This window comes from Jaculus jaculus, chromosome 23, assembly GCF_020740685.1.
Source record: "Jaculus jaculus isolate mJacJac1 chromosome 23, mJacJac1.mat.Y.cur, whole genome shotgun sequence".
In the NCBI taxonomy this organism is placed as follows: domain Eukaryota; kingdom Metazoa; phylum Chordata; class Mammalia; order Rodentia; family Dipodidae; genus Jaculus; species Jaculus jaculus.
In genome coordinates this window covers 2,093,628-2,114,722 of record NC_059124.1, presented here as the reverse complement: position 1 = coordinate 2,114,722, position 21,095 = coordinate 2,093,628, and the positions used below count along the sequence as shown (strand labels likewise).

Below are 21,095 nucleotides of genomic sequence, written 5' to 3'. Positions count from 1 at the left end.
CGTTTGTCAGCGGAATAGCTTCATACATAGATTCTTTACCCTACAGACTGTCAGGGAAAAGAATCCTTTTTTTTTTTTTTTTTTTTGCTTTAGGGTTTTACTTCTAGCCCATGTTGATCCAATTCACTATGTAATGTCAGGGTGGCCTTGAACTCACGGCAATCTTTCTACCTCTGTCTCCGGAGTGCTGGGATTAAAGGCATGTGCCACCACGCCCAGCACATTTCTTTCTTCCTTTTTTTCTGGTTTTTCAAGGTAGGGACTCACTCTAGTCCAGGCCAACCTGGAATTCACTATGTAGTCTCAGGGTGGCCTTGAACTCATGGTGATCCTCCTACCTCTGCATCCCAAGTGCTGGGATTAAAGGCATGTGCCACTCTTGTGCTAAGACCCCTGACCAGGAGCCAAGTCCCCCAGTCACCCAGAGAACCGCCACAGAAGCCGAGACACTCGATTGCAAAAGCAACAGGTTTCTTTATTGCAGGCCTAGGCCTGGGCTTTGTCCCCACAGTCCGGCACAGCGGTAGTGAGGGAGAGAGCCCCTTTCTTTTGGGGGAAGGGGTTCATATAGGAATTCAAACAAAGAAGTAGGGGATAGATACATGATTGGTTGATTTAAACAGTTCTGATTGGCTTGGGGCTTCAGCGGGCAAAGTTGGGGGCAGGAGCTAGGGGCGCTCCAGGCAGATGAAGCCATCTCCATTGTCCTTGAAGTGGAGATTCCTCAGTTTCTTATCTAAGCAGGTGGTCGGAGGCCCCCCCCCCCCACAGTGGAGTGTGTCTGGAATGTCCTTGAAGTGGAGATTCCTCAGAAACTTTAGGGGGAAAGGTAGCAATTAAGCAAGCAAAGTTTACAGAAGCAAAAGGTCAGCATATTGGCCGTCTAGTTCTCTATCTAAGTCAGACCTGGGCCTTTTTTTAAAAATGGTTATTATTTGTTCTCACACCACCATGCCCAGCTTCTTTTTAACATGCTTCATTTGAGGGACTGCTTAAAGGTTCTGAGATTTCCTTTCCACCTAGGCACAGCGCTGAAGGCAAGAGGGCCTGAGAGGAAGCTGGGAAAGCCATTAGTAATAATCAGAACATAGGCCAGGTGTGGTGGTGCACGCCTTTAATCCCTGCACTCGGGAGGCAGAGGTAGGAGGGTCCCCATGAGTTCGAGACCACCTTGAGACTACATATAGTGCATTCCAGGTCGGCCTGAGCTAGTGAGACCCTACCTTGAAAACAAGCCCCCCCCCCAAATAATAATTGGAACATAGTGATGTGGTTCAAATTCCCAAGTTTCTGGAATCTCATCTCTCAAAGACACGAGTAAAATTTGTTTTCTTACTGAGCCATTCAGAAACATTATTGGAACAAAGAGAACAGGGTAACTTCAAAATGTTCACTATGTGGTAATCAGTGCCACGCAGCCTGTGGTGTAGTAATGGAAACATTGGCACAGTCTGCCCATTGTTGGTCCCTGTGCAACAGGATGTGACAGAGCTGTCAGGAGCTGCAGAAGGTTTACCTGAAGCAGAAGAGGCGGCCCTGCACGCAGCTTGACCAGAACCTTCTGACTGCAGATCTGGCCTTACCTGAGTATTTTCTTCTTCCTCATAGACATGGAGATGTTTGTTGAGTTTTTCATTTGATTTTTTGTTTGTTTGTATGTTTTTCAAGGTAGAGTCTTGCTCTAGCCCAGGCTGATCTGGAATTCACTATGTAGTCTCGGGGTGGCCTCGAACTCACAGTGGTCCTCCTACCTCTACCTCTGAGTGCTGAGACTGAAGGCATATGCCACCATGCCTGGCTGTCATTTGATTTTTGACCTCAATTAACAGTAGATTTTACTTCCCTATGATTAGAAATGGTATGATTAAAAGCTTCATTTTTTTCAGGCTGGAGAGATGGCTTAGTGGTTAAGATGCTTGCCTGTGAAGCCTAAGGACCCGGGTTCGATTCCCCAGTACCCATATAAACTGGATACACAAGGTGGCACATGTGTCTGGAGTTAGTTTGCAATGGCTAGAGGCCCCAGCATGCTCATTCTCTCTCTCTCAAATAAAGTAAGCTTCGTTTTGGGGCTGAAGAAGTGGCTCAGTGGTGAAGTGTACTTCCTGTGCAAGCATCATGAGGGCCTGAGGCGGCCTGAGCCCGAATCTTCAGATCGCACGTAAACAGCCAGCTGTGGCCATGTCCTGTAGGTGGAGCAGAGACCTGGGAATCACCTGGACTCTTGAAGAAAACAGCAAGCTCAGTCTGGAGAGACTACTCAGTGGTTAAAGGCTCTTGCTTTCAAGGTCTGAAGGCCCGGGTTCAAGTCCTCAGTGTCCATGTAAAGCCAGATACACAGAGAGGCACGTGCATCTGGAGTCTGGCTCAAATAGGAGTGGGTGGAAGAGTGATAGAGTGGGACAACGGCTGTGCCTCCGTGGTCAGCACAGGTAGGTGCACAGGGTGCCACGTGGACACATCCACATGCATATGCCACACACACCACGTTACACACACGCCAAACAAAACAAAAAACCCTTCATTTTAGGACTTAGGAGTTGGCTCACCTGGGAAAGAGCTTGCTGTCTTGTCAGTACCCACATGAATGCTAGGCAGACCTCGTGGCCTGTGTAACCCCAGCATCTGGGAGACAAGCTGGCTGGCTAGACTGGCTGAATTGGTGAGCTCTGGGTTCAAGTGAGAGACCCCGCCATAATACATAAGGTGGAGAATGATGGAATGGGGATGCCCAACATCAACATCTGGCTCACACACACACAGAGCCCTTTTTAAATTTTTTTGTTTACTTTTTAGTTTTAGGTATTTATTTGGGAGTCAGAGACAGAGATGGGGAGAGAGAATGGGCATGCCAGGGCCTCCTGCTGCTGCAAACAAACTCCAGATACATGTGCCACCATGCACATCTGGTTTTATATGGGTCTTAGGGAATCGAACCTGGGTCCTTTTACTTTGCAGACAAGTGCCTTAACCACTAAGCCATCTCTCTATCCCTGGTGGTTTTGTGTTTTTTTTAAGAGAGAAAAAATGAGCAAGTGTCAGAGCCTCTAGCCACTACAAACAAACTCTACACCACCATGTGTATCTGGCTTACGTGGGTTCTGGGGAATGGAGCCTGGGTCCTTAGGCTTCACAGCAAGCACCTTAACCATTGCTAAGCCATCTCTCCAGCCCAAGCCCTTCTTTTTAGATCACTTGCAGCTCTAGTTTAGTGGGTGAGGTATGGAAAGGTCCTGCTGCTTGGTGGCCTTTGGTTGCCTGGACAGTGCTGACAGTGACAGGGTATGGTGGCCCTTTAAATCAGGAGTCTGGGATCCAGTGACAGCTCTGACTGTGGCCACCATGTGAGTTTGGGACAACCCGCTTGTACCTGTGGTGGAGCAGGCTTCCTCTGTGACAGGAGGGCGGGACTGTAAGACCGCTCAGGACCTGTGCAGCCCTGAGTTCCTCATCCGAGCCCCAGGGAGGTGAAGGGTTGTGTCATGCCATCAAGCGAGCTGCCGGAGTACAGCGTATGCAGGCTGACAATGAAGAGCCCATGAAAAGTCTGTCTCCTTTGGCCTACTTTCGGCTTATTTGGTAAATGCTCACTTAAACCTCATAATTTGTTGTTTTTGTTATCAAAAAAAAAAATTTTGGGGACTGGAGAGATGGCTTAGCAGTTAAGTGGTTGCCTGTGAAGCCTAAGGACCCCAGTTCGAGGTTCAATTCCCCAGGACCCACGTTAGCCAGATGCACAAGGGGGCTCATGTGTCTGCAGTTCGTTTGCAGTGGCTGGAGGCCCTGGTGCGCCCATTCTCTCTCTCTCTGCCACTCTCAAATAAATGAAAATAAAAAACATTAAAAAAATAAAAAATAAATTTTGGGGCCAGGCGTGGTGGTGCACACCTTTAATCCCAGCACTCAGGAGGCAGAGGTAGAAGGATCGCTGTGAGTTCAAGGCCAGCCTGAGACTATATAGTGAATTCCAGGTCACTCTGGGCTAGAGGGAAATCCTGCCTCAAAAAATGGAAAAACAAAAACAAACAGAAAAAGATACTTTGAGTTAATAATGACCTCTGTAGAAAAGCTGGCTGAGGAAGTGTGGGTTTGAATCCCAGATCACTGATGAATGTAGCCTTGTGATGTCGGGCACGTGTTCCGGCCTCTGGAACCGCAGGTCTCTATCGCTCGGCGGAGAACGCTCTTCCTCTGCACGGTTGTGAGGAGCAGCAGTGACGCGTGGGAAGCACCCTGTACAATACGTGCCATTCACTAGTCAGTGGCCACTGGAACTTGTACATTATCTTGTTTTTAAAAAATATTTTACTGGGCTGGAGAGATGGCTTAGCAGCTAAGGCGCTTGCCTGCAAAGCCAGAGGACCGAGGTTTGATTCCCCAGGACCCATGTAAGCCAGATGCCCAAGGTGGTGCATGCGTCTGGACTTCATTTGCAGCAGCTGGAGTCCCTGGTGTACCTGTTTTCTGTCTCTCAAATAAATAAAATGTTTTTAAAATATTGTACTTATTTATTGATTGGGGAGGTGGAAGAGAATGAACGTGCCAGGGTCTCTAGCCACTGAACAAACTCCAGACATAGACGCTACCATTTGCATCTGGCTTACATGGGCTCTGGGGGGTTGAATCTTAGGTGTTTCAGGCAAGTGCCTCAACCTCTAAGCAGTCTCTCCAGTCCCATCCTCTCACTGTAATAAAGTGCTAAAGGAGCTGGTGAGTACTATACAGTGGATTCGTTCTTCCAAGCCCTCCCAATGTGCATAGACTAACAAAACAGAGTCCTGCAAGGGCACATAGCATTTTTACTTATTTTATTTTTTGTTTTTTCTAGGTAGGGTCTCACTGCAGCCCAGGCTGACCTGGAATTCACTCTAGTCTCAGGGTGAGACTCACAGCAATCCTACCTCTGCCTCCCGAGTGCTGGGATTAAAGGCGTGCACCACCACGCCCGGCAGCCTTTTTATTTTTCACAGGCAGGTGGTTAGAGTGGGGATTCTCTCATCTGATTTCCAGAGCACAGGTGTGCATGTGAGACTGTTCACAACTGTTGTCTTTAGAACTCTCGTGTTCAGGAAACAAGGTCACCTCAATGTCCAGTATGTGGTAATCGACTCCATTCCCCCTGAGGTGTCATTAATGAAAACATCTGCCCACTGTCCATTGTGCAAGAGTCATCCAGGCAGGCTTCCAGCAGAGAACTCGGAATCCCCTGGGAATGGAGGAGGGGATCTAGGAGCCGGTCAGGCCAGAAGACACTGACGTAACCCTGAGAGGTCCGAGCCCTGCCTGTCCCAGCCTTCTAACCTGCCTGAGTGCTCACTAGACGTCACTGGGTGTTCGTGTGCCGGGGCTGGAAAGAGTGGCAGGGCAGCAGTCTGACGTGCTTGCAGCTGATGGCGGAAGCTGCAGTCAGGAGGCCTAGAGCACGTACGCAGCGTGGAGACCTTCAGGAGGCCTCGGGTCCCCTGCATTCGACACTCTTTTGCTATGTTCACGTCCACTGGAACTTGATTCCTATGCCTTAAATACGTACAGTCAGGCTGAGCGTGTCTCAGAGCAAGCAAGGACGGTTCCAGGGGTCGCAGGGCTGCATCCTGCCTCCTTTGCAGTTCGACATTTTTATTGCAAAGCTGCAGGATTGGGCAAGCACCACCTTTTTCCTTGGCCCGTTCCTCGTACAGGTCAGCAGCCATCTTCCTTGGGGGCCGCACCGTTTACTTGGCTCCAGCAGCTTGTGTGAGCGTCCGGTTCATCCAGGCACGCTGCGCCAGCTCCGAACTCTGATCGCTGGGCAGTGGCCGCCTGAGGCCAGCGTCAGGGCGGGCAGAGTCCAGGTCAAAGAAACAACTCCAAGATGTTCTTTAATCCTCTTACAGGTGTAGAAGGAAGTTAACATGCTTGTGTGTGCTTATTTACTTATTATTTTTGTTGTTGTTGTTTGAGGTAGGGCTTCATTCTAGTCCAGGGTGGCCTCGAACTCACAGTGATCCTCCTACCTTTGCCTCCCGAGTGCTGGGATTAAAGGCGTGCGCCACCACGCCTGGCTTCCTATTTACCTATTATTACTTTTAAAAGTAGAGATCTGATTTTCACACAGTTCCCTTTCATAGTGTACAGTCCAGTGGTCTTAGTAATTTAAAGGGCCGTGTAATGAACCCAACCAACTCGGGAACATTCATCATGCTGGAAAGAAACCTCCACTCCTTCCCCCCTGGCCTCCCACACTAGTTTGTCTCTGCAGGTTTGTGTGGAAATGGGGCCGTGTGCTGTGACCAGCCGTCATGCTGGTTCCACTGGGCAGGGCATCTCCAAGGCATCTGCGTTGCAGCTTTAGTTGGTATTTCATTCCTTTACAGCCAGACCAGTCAGCAGTCAGTGAGGGTTACCTCATTTCTACCTTTGCCTATGAACATTTCTGCACAAGTTTGTGCACAACTGTTTTAGTTCTCTTTGATTTTTTTTTTTTTAACCTGGAAGTGAAATTACTGCCTGATGACAATTCTGTGCTTAGTTTTTGAGAAACTTGCCAACATGTTCTTCAAAATATAGCTATGTATTTTGTGGGCCTGCCAACAGAGCGCGCAAGTCCAAGCTCCCCACAGCCTCACTGACACCTGATAGTGTCTGTCTGCTCATTTGCAGTTCTCCCAGGGGATATGCAGTGCTCTCTGAGGTTCCAGAGGACTGGTGTGGGAGGATGAGCTTGTGCACTTCCTGGCCACTGGCATCTTTTGGCATTGCCAAGCCAGGTTTCGCCCTCCAAGCAGGACTAGTTCCTGTAGCTAGGCTGCTTTCCCATGGCAGAATCGGCAGTTCTGAGTTTGACAAGTGTGTGAGAAAGGTGGATGTTGAATCAGTTTTCATAGAATGTGATCATACAATTTTGAAATTTATTTCATTTTATTTTGCTTTTTGAAAGCAGGATCTCACTGTAGCCTAGGCTGACCTGGGACTCACTTTATAGTCCCAGGCTATCCTCAGACTCACAGCAGCCCCCGACTTGTGCTTTCCGTGTGCTGGGGCTAACGGTGTGCACCACACATCTGGAAGAATTTAACTTTATTCAAGACCTGTGAAAAATTGCTAAGCACTTTTGGCCATTTAGTAGGATTTGCTGTAATAATATAACTTTATAGCTCTATTTTGTTTTCAAATCAGGTGTATATCATGTCATCTGTATTTTTAAACATTTTTATGTGAGCAAGAGAATTGCCATGCCAGGGCCTCCAGCCATCTCGGTTGAACTCTAGACGCATTGCTACTTGTACACATGTGCAACCTTACATGTGTCCCTTTGTGTGTCTGGCTTACATGGGACCTGGACAGTTGAGCGTGGGTCCTTAGGCTTTGTAGGCAAGCATCTTATCTGCTAAGCCAGCCCATTTTTAAACTTTTATTGACAACCTCCATTCACGCGCACAATGCACCATAATCCCAATCCCCTCCCACCACACCCTCCTCCCCCTCCACTGAACCATGCGTTAAGAACACTGAGCCTATGGGGGACAGTTGGCATTCAAGCCAGCACACATGGCCTCCTCTTCCATAATCCATATTCTCAAAGCAAAGTGGCCATTTTGGGAAGCGGCAGTTTGTGCACAGAAAATGAGCCGTCTAGTGAAACCAAGAAAAGTCGACCACGAGGCTCATAGTAAATGCTGAGCATTATCTTTAAAGTATGGAAAAGACGAGTGAATTTAAGCAGTGTCTTGATGAAGCCCAAGAACAATCTTTTCTTTCCTTTTTAAAAAAATTTTTTTTCATTATTTATTCATTTGAGAGAGAGAGAGGAAGGAGAGAGAGAATGGGTGCGCCAGGGCCTCTAGCCGCAGCAAACTCTAGACTACCACCTTGTGCATATGGCTTACATAGGTCCTGGGGAAGTGAACCTGGACCTGGGTCCTCTGGCAGGCAAGCACCTTAACCACTAAGCTATCTCGACACCCTTTTTTTTTTTTGAGACAAGACTGTACTCTGTTGCTTGGGCTGGTCCTTAACCTCCTGGAATCCTCCTGCCTCAGTCTCTTCAGTGCTGGGGTTGCAGGCACACACCACATGCTCACTGTAACATGCTCGTTTCACTTAACTATCCCAGGGACATACAGGGCAAGCCTGTGTTTTTATATTGGAGACAGGGTGTCACTATGTAGCCCAGGCTTTTCTTGACCTCCTTATCCTCTTGCCTCAGCATGTGCCACAATGCACAGCCTGAAGCAAGACTCTTGATCAAATAGACAAAAACTTCCTGAATTAGAGAACTCAGTTTATCCATTCAGTTGACATTACCATGGTAAAGTGACTTAAGCGTGCTTTTGACCATCTTGCATACAATAATGTTTTTAGAATTTAGAAGATGTATCTTTATGAAGCACTTACTGTTATATCACATGTCTTTTTAAAATTAATTTATTTGAGAGAGAAAAAGAAGCAGATAGAGAAAGAGAATGGGCATGCCAAGGCCTCTAGCCACTGCAAACGAACTCTAGACACATGTGCCACCTTCTGCATCTGGCTTACATGAGTACTGGAGAATTGAACCTGGGTCCTTAGGCTCCACAGGTAATTTTACCTTAACTGTTAAGCCATCTTTCCAGCCCTGTCACACCTCTTTTAATGTAAATTATAAGGCCTTGGAATTAGGGGTCACTACTTTAAAGGGTTGACCTTCATTTGAAAACTACATCAAGCCCGCTGGTATCATCTTTCATAAGAAGTGTCAAAGCTTAGTTCATAAAGAAATTTTGTGTAGTTGGAGAATATATATATATTCCCCTCAGCTTCTTGAGGTAGGGTCTCGCTGTAGCCCAGACTGACCTGGAATTCACTACAAGGTCTCAGGGTGGCCTTGAATGCTCGTGGATCCTCCTACCTCCGCCTCCCCAGTGCTGGATGGAATTAAAGGCGTGCGCCACCACACCTAGCTGGAGAAGATGTTTATTAAAGCGCTTGTGTTTGCTTTCAAAAAGCATATGTCTGAGGGCTAGAGAGATGGCTCAGTGTTTAAAGGCGCTTGCTTAAAAAGCCTGACGGCCTGGAGTTCATTTCTCTAATACCAGCGTAGACCCAGGTGCACAAAGTGGTGCATGTGTCTGGAATTCATGTTTGTAGCAGCGGAAGGCCCTAGCATACCCACACTCTTTAAAAAAAAAAAAATATATATATATATATATATATATATATATATATATATATATATATATATGTCTTTTATTTCTGAGAGAGAGAGAAGGGGTGCGCCAGGGCCTCTAGCTACTGCAAGCGAACTCTGGATGCGTGCACTCCTGTTTGCATCTGGCTTATGTGGGTCCTGGAGAGTCATACTGGGATCCTTTGGCTTTGCAGGCAAATGCCTTAACCACTATGCCATCTCTCCAGCCCCCACCCCTTACTCTTTCTCTCTGCCTCTTATTTGGTCTTATTAATAAATGCCACTTGGGGCCTGGGGCGTAGCTCAGTAGATAGAGTTCCTGACTAGCTTGCAAGAGGCCCTGGGTAGACCCCAAGGCCGTGTAAATGGAGGCACACACATGTACATTTGCATACTGTTTGTTTCGTCATGTGTGTCACCAGGTTGCTGTTGTTGCTCCTTGTCATTGGCCCAACATATCAACTAGTAATACTTGTCTCTGTGGACAGTGAATTGTTTAATTAGTGTATGTTGATTGTGTGCTACAGTCCTCTTTGTGGAACCCCGATCCTCTTCTTACCTTTATATTATAAACTGCCAGATTGTACAATTCTGTGTGTCTTCATAAGGCTTGATGATCTGTGGTTATTATCTAAGTTAAGTGGCCCATTTTTGTACCTCCTGTACAGTTTTATAATTCTGCTAATCGATGAAGGTGACTTCTGTTCAGCCAACCACAAATAAAGGGAGTTTTAGGAAAAAAAATAGACTTGTGGCCAGTGGTAGAATGCCGTGGCCAACCCCTGGTACTGCAAAACAACAAAAACAGGAGATATGAAGGACCTGCAGGTCCCTAAGGATCATGGTTATGTTGTAGTGTGAGATGATCATCACAAAACTCAGAGATGAGTGATACAACTCTGTTGTATATTCAGATCAAAGTTGGCAATAAGGGCTGGAGAGATGGCTCAGCAGTTAGGTCACTTGCCTGAGAAGCCTAAGGATCAAAGTTCGATTCCCCAGTACACACGTAAGCCAGATGCACAGGGTAGAGTATGTGTCTGTAAAAAAAAAAGAAAAGTTTACAATAAAAGTTTGTTGCAGAAACACGGTGGTCATGGTCACGTGGTTGTGAAAGTCTGGAAGAAGTTTCCCATCGTAGAGATGCGGCATAACCCGACCTCTGCCCTCAGAGCAGACACGGTCTCTCTGCTTCCCTCACGTGGGCATTGCTTTTCTCTGCCATTAATCTCAGTGTCTGCCTTGCTTTCCCATTCTTCCAGTGAAGAGATGGCCTATTTAGTTCACACGGGTTTGATCAGTACAAAGCTTCCTCTTTTCTGGAGGCCATTTGTGGGCATTTTGCACGTGGTCTGGTTTGGTCCTCCCGTCAGACCTTGCCAGGCGAGCACTACGCGTAGCCCAGTCGAGGGGACTGTCCTAAGACAAGGTGAGGCTGAGCCCGAGCCACTCGTTGGCATCCACTGAGGTCACCCGTCATGTGTGAAAGCAAGGTTCCGTCTGGGCCTCTATCTTCTCCAAGAAACCTTGTTTCAAACAAGTGCAAGGCAGGGACCAGCACCTGAGTTGTCCTCTGACCGCCACACGTGTGCTGTGGCATGCATGTGCCTGCACACACACACACACACACACGTTTGTTCACGTGTCACGTATCTCTGTGGTATGCTCACTTAGATTCCTTTGGGTATAAAGCCCTGAAGTGGATTTTGTTTGTTTGTTTGGTTGGTTCGTTTCTTTCAAAGTGGCTGATCTGGCACTCATTCTGTAGTCCCAAACTGACCTTGAACTCACAGTGATCCTCCTACCCTGCCTCCCAGGTTCTGAAGGGCGTGTGCCACCACGCTCAGCTATCCCTGAAGTGGATAAGTGCAGTTCTAGTTTTAGTTGAGGACTAAACTGTTTCCATAGTGGCTGAACTAGTTTACATTGCCTCAAGCTGATTTTTGGACTTTTTGTTGTTGTTGTTAACATAAGAATTCTACATATTTACTGGGTACAATATGCTGCTTTTGTTGGGAGCACTCAAAATCTCTCAAATGGCCACTTTAAAATGTCCAGTGAGGCTGGGCATGGTGGCACACACCCTCAACCCCAGCACTGGGAAGGCACAGGCAGGAGGATGATTGTGAGTTTGAGGCCAGTATGGAGCTACACAGTGAGTTCCTGGTTGGCCTGGGCTAGACTGAGACCCCACTTGAAAACAAACATACAAAAAGGACAGTTAGCTGCTGCGTCCTGCGTAGTGTCCTGCTTGCTGTCACTCCCCCAGCTGCCCCGTAAGCCACCTCTCTCCTCCCAGCCTCCACTTTGCTTGTTTTGTTTGTTTTTTGTCGAGGCAGGGTCTCACTGTTGCCCCAAACTGGCCTGGAATTTACTGTGTAATCTCAGGGTAGCCTGAAACTCAGTGCAATCCTCCTACCTCTGCTGGGATCAAAGGCGTGCGCCACCGAGCCGGGCTTACCCGTTTCTTAATTAGAATGTGGAGGCTGCTTTGCTTTTCTGCTTCTTGCTGTGCTCTGGAGATGAATCCTGTTCTGGATAAACCCTCCAGAGATTTCTGTGGTTTCTTCTTTCCTCTGTGACTGCTTTCTTTCACAAGCACATACTCGATGTTTTGAGTTAATTGCTACATATTTAGATAAAGGCCTAGTTTTTTTTTTCTTCTAAATATAGATAGCCAGTTTTCTGGGCACTGGTGGTTTTGATTTTGAGCCAGAGGTCTTGTGATGTAGCCCATGCTGGCCCTGAACTTACTATCCTCCCATCTCAGCCTCCTCTCTGCGGGTACAGATGTGAGCCACCCTGTCCAGCGCCAGCACCATTTATTGAAGAGACTGTCTTTTCCCTTAACTTACGTTCCAGGCACCTTTGTTGAAAGTCAGTTGGCGGTAAATAACGGATTTATTTGTGGGCCGTTGGTTCTGTTCATGTGTCTGTGTGTTGGCTTTTTTGCCAGTAATGCTGCTTTCATTGCCTCAGCTCCATGGTGTGTTTTTAAATTGGGCATGGCAGTGCCTTGGGGTACTTGAGCTTGGTGGGATCCCCTGGAGCCGTGCACAGCTCTTGTACTTCTTCTGTTTCTGTGAGGAACGTCCCGATGTTTTTCTTGCTTGTGGGTGTGCACGTGGTGCGCGTGCAGGTGAGTGCCTGTGTGGGTGTGCATGCTTGCCGGCATGGAGGTGAGCGCGTGTACATGGAGGTGAGGGTGTGCACGCACTTGGGTCTGTATGGCGTCAGACGTCTTCCTCAGTTGCTCTCCGCCTGACTTAACAGGGCACGCAGGCTTTCTCGCGTGAACCCAGAGCTCGTTAACTGAGCTCGGCCAGCCAGCCGGCTCACCCGGCGCTCCGGAGCTCCGTGTCCACCTCCTGAGCGCTGGGATGACAGGCAGGCCACGCTGCACGCACTGCGCGGTGCTGGAGACCCCGACGCCGGTCCTGGTCCTCACGCTCACAGGGCCAGTGCTGCTGGGCTCTCCCCCTGCCCCGTCCTTGACATTCCCCTAGAGATTGCTGGCCTCCTTGCCCCTCATGAATTAAGAAAGAAGAGTGATTTATATGTTCTGAGTGTCAGCCTACGACGAGACTACTATATGTGTACTGAGTGTTTTCTTTGTCTGTAGTTGCCTTTTTCTTAGTGGCATTTTTTGAGAAGTTTTAAATTTTGCTGATTAATATAGCCATTTTTCCCCATTATGGTGAGTAGTTTTGGACCAGGGAAGTCTGTCTGACTCAGGGCATCCTGCTGCCTCTGTCTCCTGAGTAGCGGGGGGCACAGCATGTGCCACCATGTCTGGGTAGATCTGGTTTTGCATTCTGGGGTTGCTTTTATGGACCTATATGTGTTTACTGTGATGACTGCCTCATACGGTTTAAATCAAGCATCTTCAAACTTGGCAAATTCCAAAATTCTTTTGGTTAATCTGTGTCCTTGGAATCAACTGATAATTGCTACAAAATACTTGCTGAATTTTGATTCAGATTCCAGTGGAAGCTGTGGATCAGTTAGTGGAGTTTCCTTCCTGACAGGAATGTGTCTTCCTATCTGTGTGCATAGTAGACATTTTTTAGCTCTATTTTTTGTAAGTGTCCAAGTTTTGTATGTATTTTCTTTTTTGAAGCAGGGTGTTGCTGTAGCCCAGGCTGACCTAGAACTCACTCTGTAGTCCCAGGCTGGCCTTGAACTCATGGTGATCCCCCTGCCTCTGCCTCACAAATGCTGAGATTAAAGGCGTGAGCCACCATGCCTGGCTCTTGTACATATATTTTGTTGAGTTTTCTCCCCACGTTCCATTCTGTTCATGTATTCTCTTATTCTATTTTCTAATTGTCCATTATTGTATAGAAACATTTTTTTATATTTTATTATTTATTTGAGAGAAAGAGGCAGAGCGAGAGAACGGGCACGCTAGGGCCTCCAGCCACTGAAAATGAACTCCAGATGCATGTGCCATCTTGTGCATCTGGCTCACGTGGGTCCTGGAGAACTGAACCGGGATCCTTTGGCTTTGCAGGCAAACACCTTAACCACTAAGCCATCTCTCCAGCCCTAGAAATAATTTTTTATATTCAACATTTATCTTGGGGCTTCACTAAATTCACTTGTTATTTCTCTGGGATAGTTCAAGATTTTCAATTAACTCACCCGTAAATAGGCACTTGCTTCTTCCTTTCCAGTTTCTAGGCTTTGCTTTCTCTTCACTGTCCGAGTGCACCGGCAGGGATTTCCCGCGCAGCTGAACAGAACTGGCCAAGAGTGAGTTTCCTTGTCTTTTTCCTGATCTTAGGGAGAAAGGTGTCTTGCAGTAGTGACTATGATGGTAGCCGTAGATGGCCCCCTCTTCTTTTCAGATTAACAAAGTTTTCTTCTGTTTCTAGTTTGCCAAAAAACTTTATGATGAACACATATCATGTGTTGAATGCCTTTATTGCATCTGCTGAGATCATCACGTGATTTCTAGTCTTTTGTTGTTGTTGTTTGTTTTTTCAGTTGCAAAGAAGAATTACTTTGATTTTTAGGTATTGTGAAAGCTTGTCTCCTTGAGATACACACTGCCTGGCCATGGGGCAGTGTTCACTCTGCGTATTCCTGAACTGGGTCTGCTAACCTTTGGGTGTGTTGGTGGAGGTGGTGGGCAGATAAACGTACCCTCTCTTACGGTTTTGGAACCGGTTGGAGCACGCTCTGCAGGTACCAGATGTCTCACTGGGGTCTCCATTTGTCCCCACCTTATCCTCGAAATGCACTGAGGCTAGAGATGGCACGTGAATATGTAGGGTGAGGATCTCTTGATGGCAGACTGGGCTTTATCTCATTCATTGAACTAATGTTCCAGAGACCAAAATTAGAGACATATAAAATGCAGTGAATCCCTCTCTTGTTGTAGTTTCCTTCTCGTTGCTGGGATAAAACACCCAACCAGAAGCGACTTATAGGAGAAAAGAGTTTTATTTCAGGCCTACGGTCTCCAGGGAAAGCGTCATTGCACTGGGGGAAACATGGCACGAGCAGGCGACTGTCACATATCTGAGTGAGCTAGGTAGCACTGCTAAGCTGGCCTGATGACCCTCAAGGCCCTTGCCACGTGACACACCCCTTCAGCAAGGTTCCATCGACCAAGCAGTCCCAACACATGAGGCCAAGGGCGGTGCCTCACTGAAACCAGCTGATCCCCCTCCCGGCCTGCTGCTGCACTTGCCCACAAAAGTAGGGCTGGAGAGATGGCTTAGCGGTTAAGCACTTGCCTGTGAAGCCTGAGGACCTCTGTTGGAGGCTCAATTCTCCAGGACCCACATTAGCCAGATGCACAAGGGGGTGCATGCATCTATTGTTCGTTTGCAGTGGCTGGAGGCCATGGTGTGCCCATTCTCTCTCTTTCTCTCTCTGCTACTTAATCTCTGTGTCTGTTGCTCTCAAATAAATAAATAAAAATAAACAAAAAGTTAAAAATTTTTTTTTTACTCATTTCAGAGAGGGAGAGAATGGATGCACCAGGGCTTCTAGCCTCTGCAAATGAACGCTATATGAATGTGCCTCCTTGTGCATCTGGCTTAATGGGTACTGAGGGATCAAACCTAGGTCCTTAGGCTTCGCAGGCAAGTGCTTTAATCGCTAAGCCATCCTTCCAGTCCCCCTGCAACTTTTTAAAAACCCTTTTCTTTTTTTTGCATATGCGTGCATGTGTGGTACCCTTCCTTAGTGCCATCCCCAAGAATGCTGTCCATCTCCTTTGAATTAGATTGGCCTGGGGCTCTCCAGTTAGGTTAGACTGGCCAGTGACCCTCAGGATTATCAGTACCTGCCACCACGCCCGGCCCTTGACATGGCTTCTGACGTCCTTGTGCATATAGAGTAAGCACTTCCTGACTGGGCCACCTCCCCACCCCTGTCTGAAACTGTGGTCTTTCTGGGCCTGCCTGTGTCTCCTGGAACAGTACAGATGGCGGGACAGCAAGAGTCACATCATGGGCTGTGGGGGGAAGTACTTTCATTCTTGGGCCTGTGTCCTTGGGACTCGGTACCGTGTGTAAGTAACACTCAGTGTCTGTTGGATGGTTTTCCCATACCCACCCTGGCAGGTGCTCTGCCAGGCAGCATAGACTGTCTCAGGACAGTCCTGTGAAGTGGCGTCTCGTTAGCTCCCTTACCTTACAGAAAAGGAAATCTAAATGTAGGGAAGTTTCTACCTGACAAACACTCCTCAGGATCTGTAGATGCTGGATATGAAATTGTAGCATGATGAGATCCTGAGATCCTTGCCCCAGTAGAGTCTCCATTCTAGGTAAATATTTTTTTGTGGGGGTGTTGAGGTAGGGTCTCACTCTAGCCCAGACTGACCTGGAATTCACTATGCAGTCTCAGGGTGGCCTTGAACTCACGGTGATCCTCCTACCTCTGCCTCCCGAGTGCTGTCTAGTTATTTTTTTAAATATCTTATTTTTATTTGAGAGAGAGAAAGAGGCAGATAGAGAATGGGTATGCCTCCAGACACATGTGCCACCTTGTGCATCTGGCTTACGTGGGTACTGGGGAATCGAACCTGGGTCCTTAGGCTTCACAGGCAAGCACCTTAACCACTAAGCCATCTCTCCAGCCCCCATTCTAGATAATTTTTTTAAAAATATTATTTATTTATTTATTGGAGAGAGAGAGAGAGGGAGGGAGAAATAGGCAGATAGAATGGGCATACCAGGGCCTCCAGGCACTGCAAACAAACTCCAGACCCATGAGCCACCTTGTGCAACTGGCTTAGGTGGGTCCTGGGGAATCGAACCTGGGTCCTCAGGCTTCACAGACAAGTGCCTTAGCTGCTAAGCTATCTTTCCAGCCCAATTGTAGGTGTGTGTGTGTGTGTGTGTGTGTGTGTGTGTGTGTGTGTGTGTGTGTGTATGCGTGTGTATATATATATATATTTTCCCCATAGATACTGAATAGTGGGTGATACTTAGACCATCATAGCCTGACTCCAAGCAAGAGCCTTTAACTGCTGAGCCATCTCTCCAGCCCTGTTAGTTTTAACCAACCTTTCCTCGGAAAGTGAACAGTCATGAGGGTTGCGAACAAACGCCTGCATGGGCACCGCAATGTGGATGACCCAACTGCCTTGTATTAAGCTCTGACTCTGAATCGCTGGAGTATTTGGTGAGGGGCCTCAGACAATCTAACTCTAATCAAGAGGCATACAACTCATATGTGTGTGCTGTCTTGTTGGAATCTATGTACCAGAAGTAGAAATAGGAAAGGTAAGAATGGCTGTGTTCCGCGTTGTCCGATGGAAGGGTTCAGAGCTGCATTAGACCCTGGCTGGCGGCCTGGCTGTGGCGGGTGGCGGGGCACTGGCGCAGGGCACGCGAGCTCCGGGCTAGGGCAGACCTCAGGCTCGCGGAGCAGGGAGGGCTTGTGCTGGCTGCAGAGCGAAGCCCGGGGAAACCAGCAGCACCACTTTGTGACACCTTTTCAGCCTGGAACCTGGTGTGTGTGTCTTCACGGTAATCCAAGGGGAAAAGTCTGGAAAGTGCTTCCCCCTTTCTGTGCTTTGGTGTTCCTGAGCGCTGCGCTGTCCAGCAGCCAAAGTCCCCTCCCCCCACGGCTCTGGGCTCACGTTGTTAATCAATTGAAAAGGAAGCTGCTGGGTTTAGGAGGCACAGTTTCTCATCTTGGATCTGCCTCTGGGAAGCCTTGGAGGCCTCTCACCCTCCGGGTTCCTCAGCTATGGTTTTCTTCCATGGGTATGGAACAGACCTTTAAAAGACAGGGATGAAGCCGGGCGTGGTGGCGCATGCCTTTAATCCCAACGCTCAGAGGCAGAGGAAGGAGGATCACCATGAGTTCGAGGCCACCCTGAGACTCCATAGTGAATTCCAGGTCAGCCTGGGCCAGAGTGAGACCCTACCTCAGAACAAAGACACAGTTGAACCTGTGTGAGCAGTGTGATGGGCATTAAGCATGAAGTGGCTCTGGACAGAGGCTGGAGGGGAGCCAGGCGGGGACATGCGGAAGATCTGAAGCAAACCTCACTAATGGGCTTTAACGCTCTGCTGTGAATTGCTTGCCAAGGTCTCAGTTACCGAGCATCAGGTCTCAGTTACCGAGCATCAGAATCTGTTCCAAGTAAACTCCTCACATGTCTTCCTCGGCTGGTTGACTTGGAGAAGTTCCCAGCCAGGTGGATCGTGGACACTTAAGAAGGTTCCACGTTCTGAGCATTTGGTACTGGCTGCACACACCCACTGCCAGTGCCCCTCACAAGCCGGGGCCTGACGTGTGGGGGCACACCTTGGAAGGCTGCCGGCCAGCCTGCAAGAGCCTTGTGGGTCCCTGGCTCACTACTTCCTCAGTCCCAACTGGCTGGGGGGACGGAGACCCTCTGAAGGTACCTAGAGTGACCACATCGTTCGAGTCTTCTATTTCGATGGATTTGTTTTTTCTCTTTGTGCCCCCTGATCACTGGCTGGTTTTTTTGGGCCACTGGGCATTTGAAACTTCAAAAGGACCCCCACACACACCAAAAAAAAATCCAGGCGTGGTGGCGCACGCCTTTAATCCCAGCACTCAGGAGGCAGAGGTAGGAGGATCGCCATGAGTTCAAGGCAACTCTGAGATTCCATAGTGTATTCCAGGTCAGCCTGGGCTAGAGTGAGACCCTACCTCGAAAAACTAAAAAAAAAAAAAAAAAAAGAAAGAAAGAAAGAAAGAAAGAAATACTGTGGATAGTGACTGAGGAAGACCTGACGTTGACCTGTGCCCTCATACATACGCGTACCACATGCGTCCACACACACACGCAGAAAAAAAAGTCAAACAGGCTTTTCTTTGGCCTGGCTTTGGTCGCCTACGTTCTTTTGTTTGTTTGTTTTCTTTTTCTTTTTTTCTTCTTCTTTTGTTTTTTGTTTTTGTTTTTCAACGTAGGGTCTCACTCTAGCTCAGGCTGACCTGGACTTCACTATGGAGTCTCACGGTGGCCTCGAACTCACGGCGGTCCTCCTACCTCTGTGTGCGCCTAGCTCTTTTGTTTATTTTTATTAAAACCACTTTCTGAGGCTGTGAGCTAAGATAGTCTGAGAATGTCCCTGGAATAGACAAACAGGAATGGCTCAAGCTGTGTTTTGAACTCTGAGGTGGAAGTGAGAAGTAAGTATAGCCATCTTCTCTCCTGGTCTGGTAAGGAAACGGGGTCAGAGGGTAGGCGTGGGGCCTTGTAGAGGAGGGGGTACAGGCATGTGAAATGTACAAGGTTCCCGCCCCATCTTCACCAGGTGACAGATTTGTTCAGTGTGCGTGGTCCGGCAGCCAAGGCTGTGGCCTGCCATCTGGGCGGGAGCCCCAGTTGACAGCTTTTGGTCCTGACTGGGGACCCCTGTGGCATCCCATCTTCACCACAGCCATGGAGGGAAGGGAGGCAGGCGGGAAGACCAGGTTTGGAAGCATCTCTGCAGCGCGCTGAGTCACAGGTTAGGTGTTTGCACGCGCTGCTTAACTCTTCCTGCGACTCCAGCACTGCAGCCACGTGCCGCGCAGCAGGAGCGGTCCCTTGTAAGGCCCGCTGGGTGAACGGAGCGCATGCGCAGGGAGCTGGCGCACACCCAGGCTGCGGTCTGGTCAGCGTGGTCCCCACTGGAGAGTAGGCGGAGGCAGCGCAGTGGCCCCTGTGTAGTTATGCCTAGAGAAGCACAGAAGCACAGTGCAGTGAAAAAGATGCCAGAAGAGGTGGGTCAGCTGTGCCACACGTACCGTGAAGGGGGCTTGCAGGCCAGGGAGCCTGGGTGTTGGTGAATGCGCAGGGAGTGAGTGTGAACACCGAGGGCGCTAGTGTGGCGTGTACTCACCGGGCACAGGCGCCGCGGCATTGGCATTAAAAATTCTTCCTGGAGGGCTGGAGAGATGACTCAGCAGTTAAGGCGCTTGCTTGCAAAGCCTGACAGCCTGGATTCGATTCCCCCAGTACCCATGTAAAGCCAGATGCACAAGGTGGCACATGTGCCTGGAGTTCATTTGATGGGGCTAAGAGGCCCTGGCCTGCCCATCCTCATTCTTTCTCTAGCTCCCTGTTCCCCATGCAAATAAATATATACTTTTTTTTTTTTTTTTACAAAGACAACAACTTGAATATAAGGTCAGACTCATCACTGTCACCCTCCTCCTCCTCACCTCGCCCCACTGGGCGGTCTTCAGGGGCAGTGACAGGCATGCTGACCTCTCCTGTGACGACAGTGGCTCCTGGATTCCTCAAGCAGAGGCTGGCTTATGGCTAACTTTGAAACCGAACTCGCTGTGGAAGTCCAGAACTTACAGTACAGCAACGGACAGTGACTCTGGCCGTGCGTGCTGACCACCAAGCGTCTCGATCTGCCCAGGCTGTGGATGTACCCAGCACAGTGGGTCGGCTTCCCTGCTAACGCTGGCACCCCCACAAGGAGGGGTGTGTTCTCCTGAAACCTGACCGAGGCTGTGACCTGACAAGCAGTGGGGGATTTTCAGTTCCGTTTATGCGTCGGGGACAGGGTCCTGCATGTGTCCTTCACTGACTGAAGTGTCGCGGCACGTGATGTGACTGTGAGCATCCCGGCACAGAAAGAACAGCTTAGCAACTCATGTGGCAGAGCCAGATTCAAATCCTGCCAGCTCTGATTTCTTCGATGTAGAGAGAAATCTGAGTTGCAACAGGGTGTAATAGTGCACGCCCCCAAAAGCACGGTGCAGGACGGGCCTGGCTAGTCCTCCGGTGACGGTTGCAGGCTGGGGTCGCCGCCTTTGAAGCCGGGCAGTCCGCACCAGGCCTCACCTGGACCCCTGCCCCGCTAGGGGACGCGGTTAATTGGGGCACGATCATTGCAATTTGCTTCTTTCCCTCCTGCAGATGGATCTCTCCGTGGAAACCCTCTTTAGCTTCATGCAGGAGCGCCAGAAGAGATACGCCAAATACGCAGAGCAGATCCAGAAGGTGAACGAGATGTCGGCCATCCTGCGCCGCGTCCAGATGGGCGTCGACCAGACGGTGCCCCTCATGGAGCGGCTCAACAGCATGCTGCCCGAGGGCGAGCGCCTGGAGCCCTTCAGCGTGCGGCCCGAGCGCCAGCTCCGCCTCTAGCTGCTGGGGCAGGCAGTTGCCACCGTGCCCTCCGTGCCCAGGCTGCCAGGCAGGGGCCCATGAGGAAGCCCAGGACCTACTCCTCTGCCGAGGTGCCCGCCCCGCCGAGACCGACCCGGCGGCCTGGCTCCCGGCGGCAGCTGCAGTTGGAACGGTTATATTAGGACTTATTTAAGAAACACTGTATTGAGTGTTATTATTATTTTGCCTTGAATTTTTTTTTTTAACCGAGTGCATATAGTCTAGGTACTGGAATGAAACTGGAGAAAAGGGAGAAAACCTTTAAGAAACTGTCCTCAGCACCCCTGTGAAATTGTACTCAGCTGTCTGGGCTAGGGTTGTGAATACACAAATCTCATCCGA

General features: G+C 49.0%; 1 protein-coding gene across 2 annotated transcripts in view; it reads left to right on the top strand.

The window, feature by feature from the left end:
- Borcs5 (BLOC-1 related complex subunit 5) overlaps positions 1 to 21,095 on the top strand; it is an 87,060-nt gene extending 65,965 nt beyond the window's left edge. For both annotated transcript variants that reach the window (XM_045139713.1, XM_045139712.1), the window contains exon 4: positions 20,502 to 21,095. In XM_045139713.1, the coding sequence (XP_044995648.1) occupies positions 20,502 to 20,732 (231 nt within the window). In that variant the 3' untranslated portion in view covers positions 20,733 to 21,095. The remainder of the gene's footprint in view (positions 1 to 20,501) is intronic.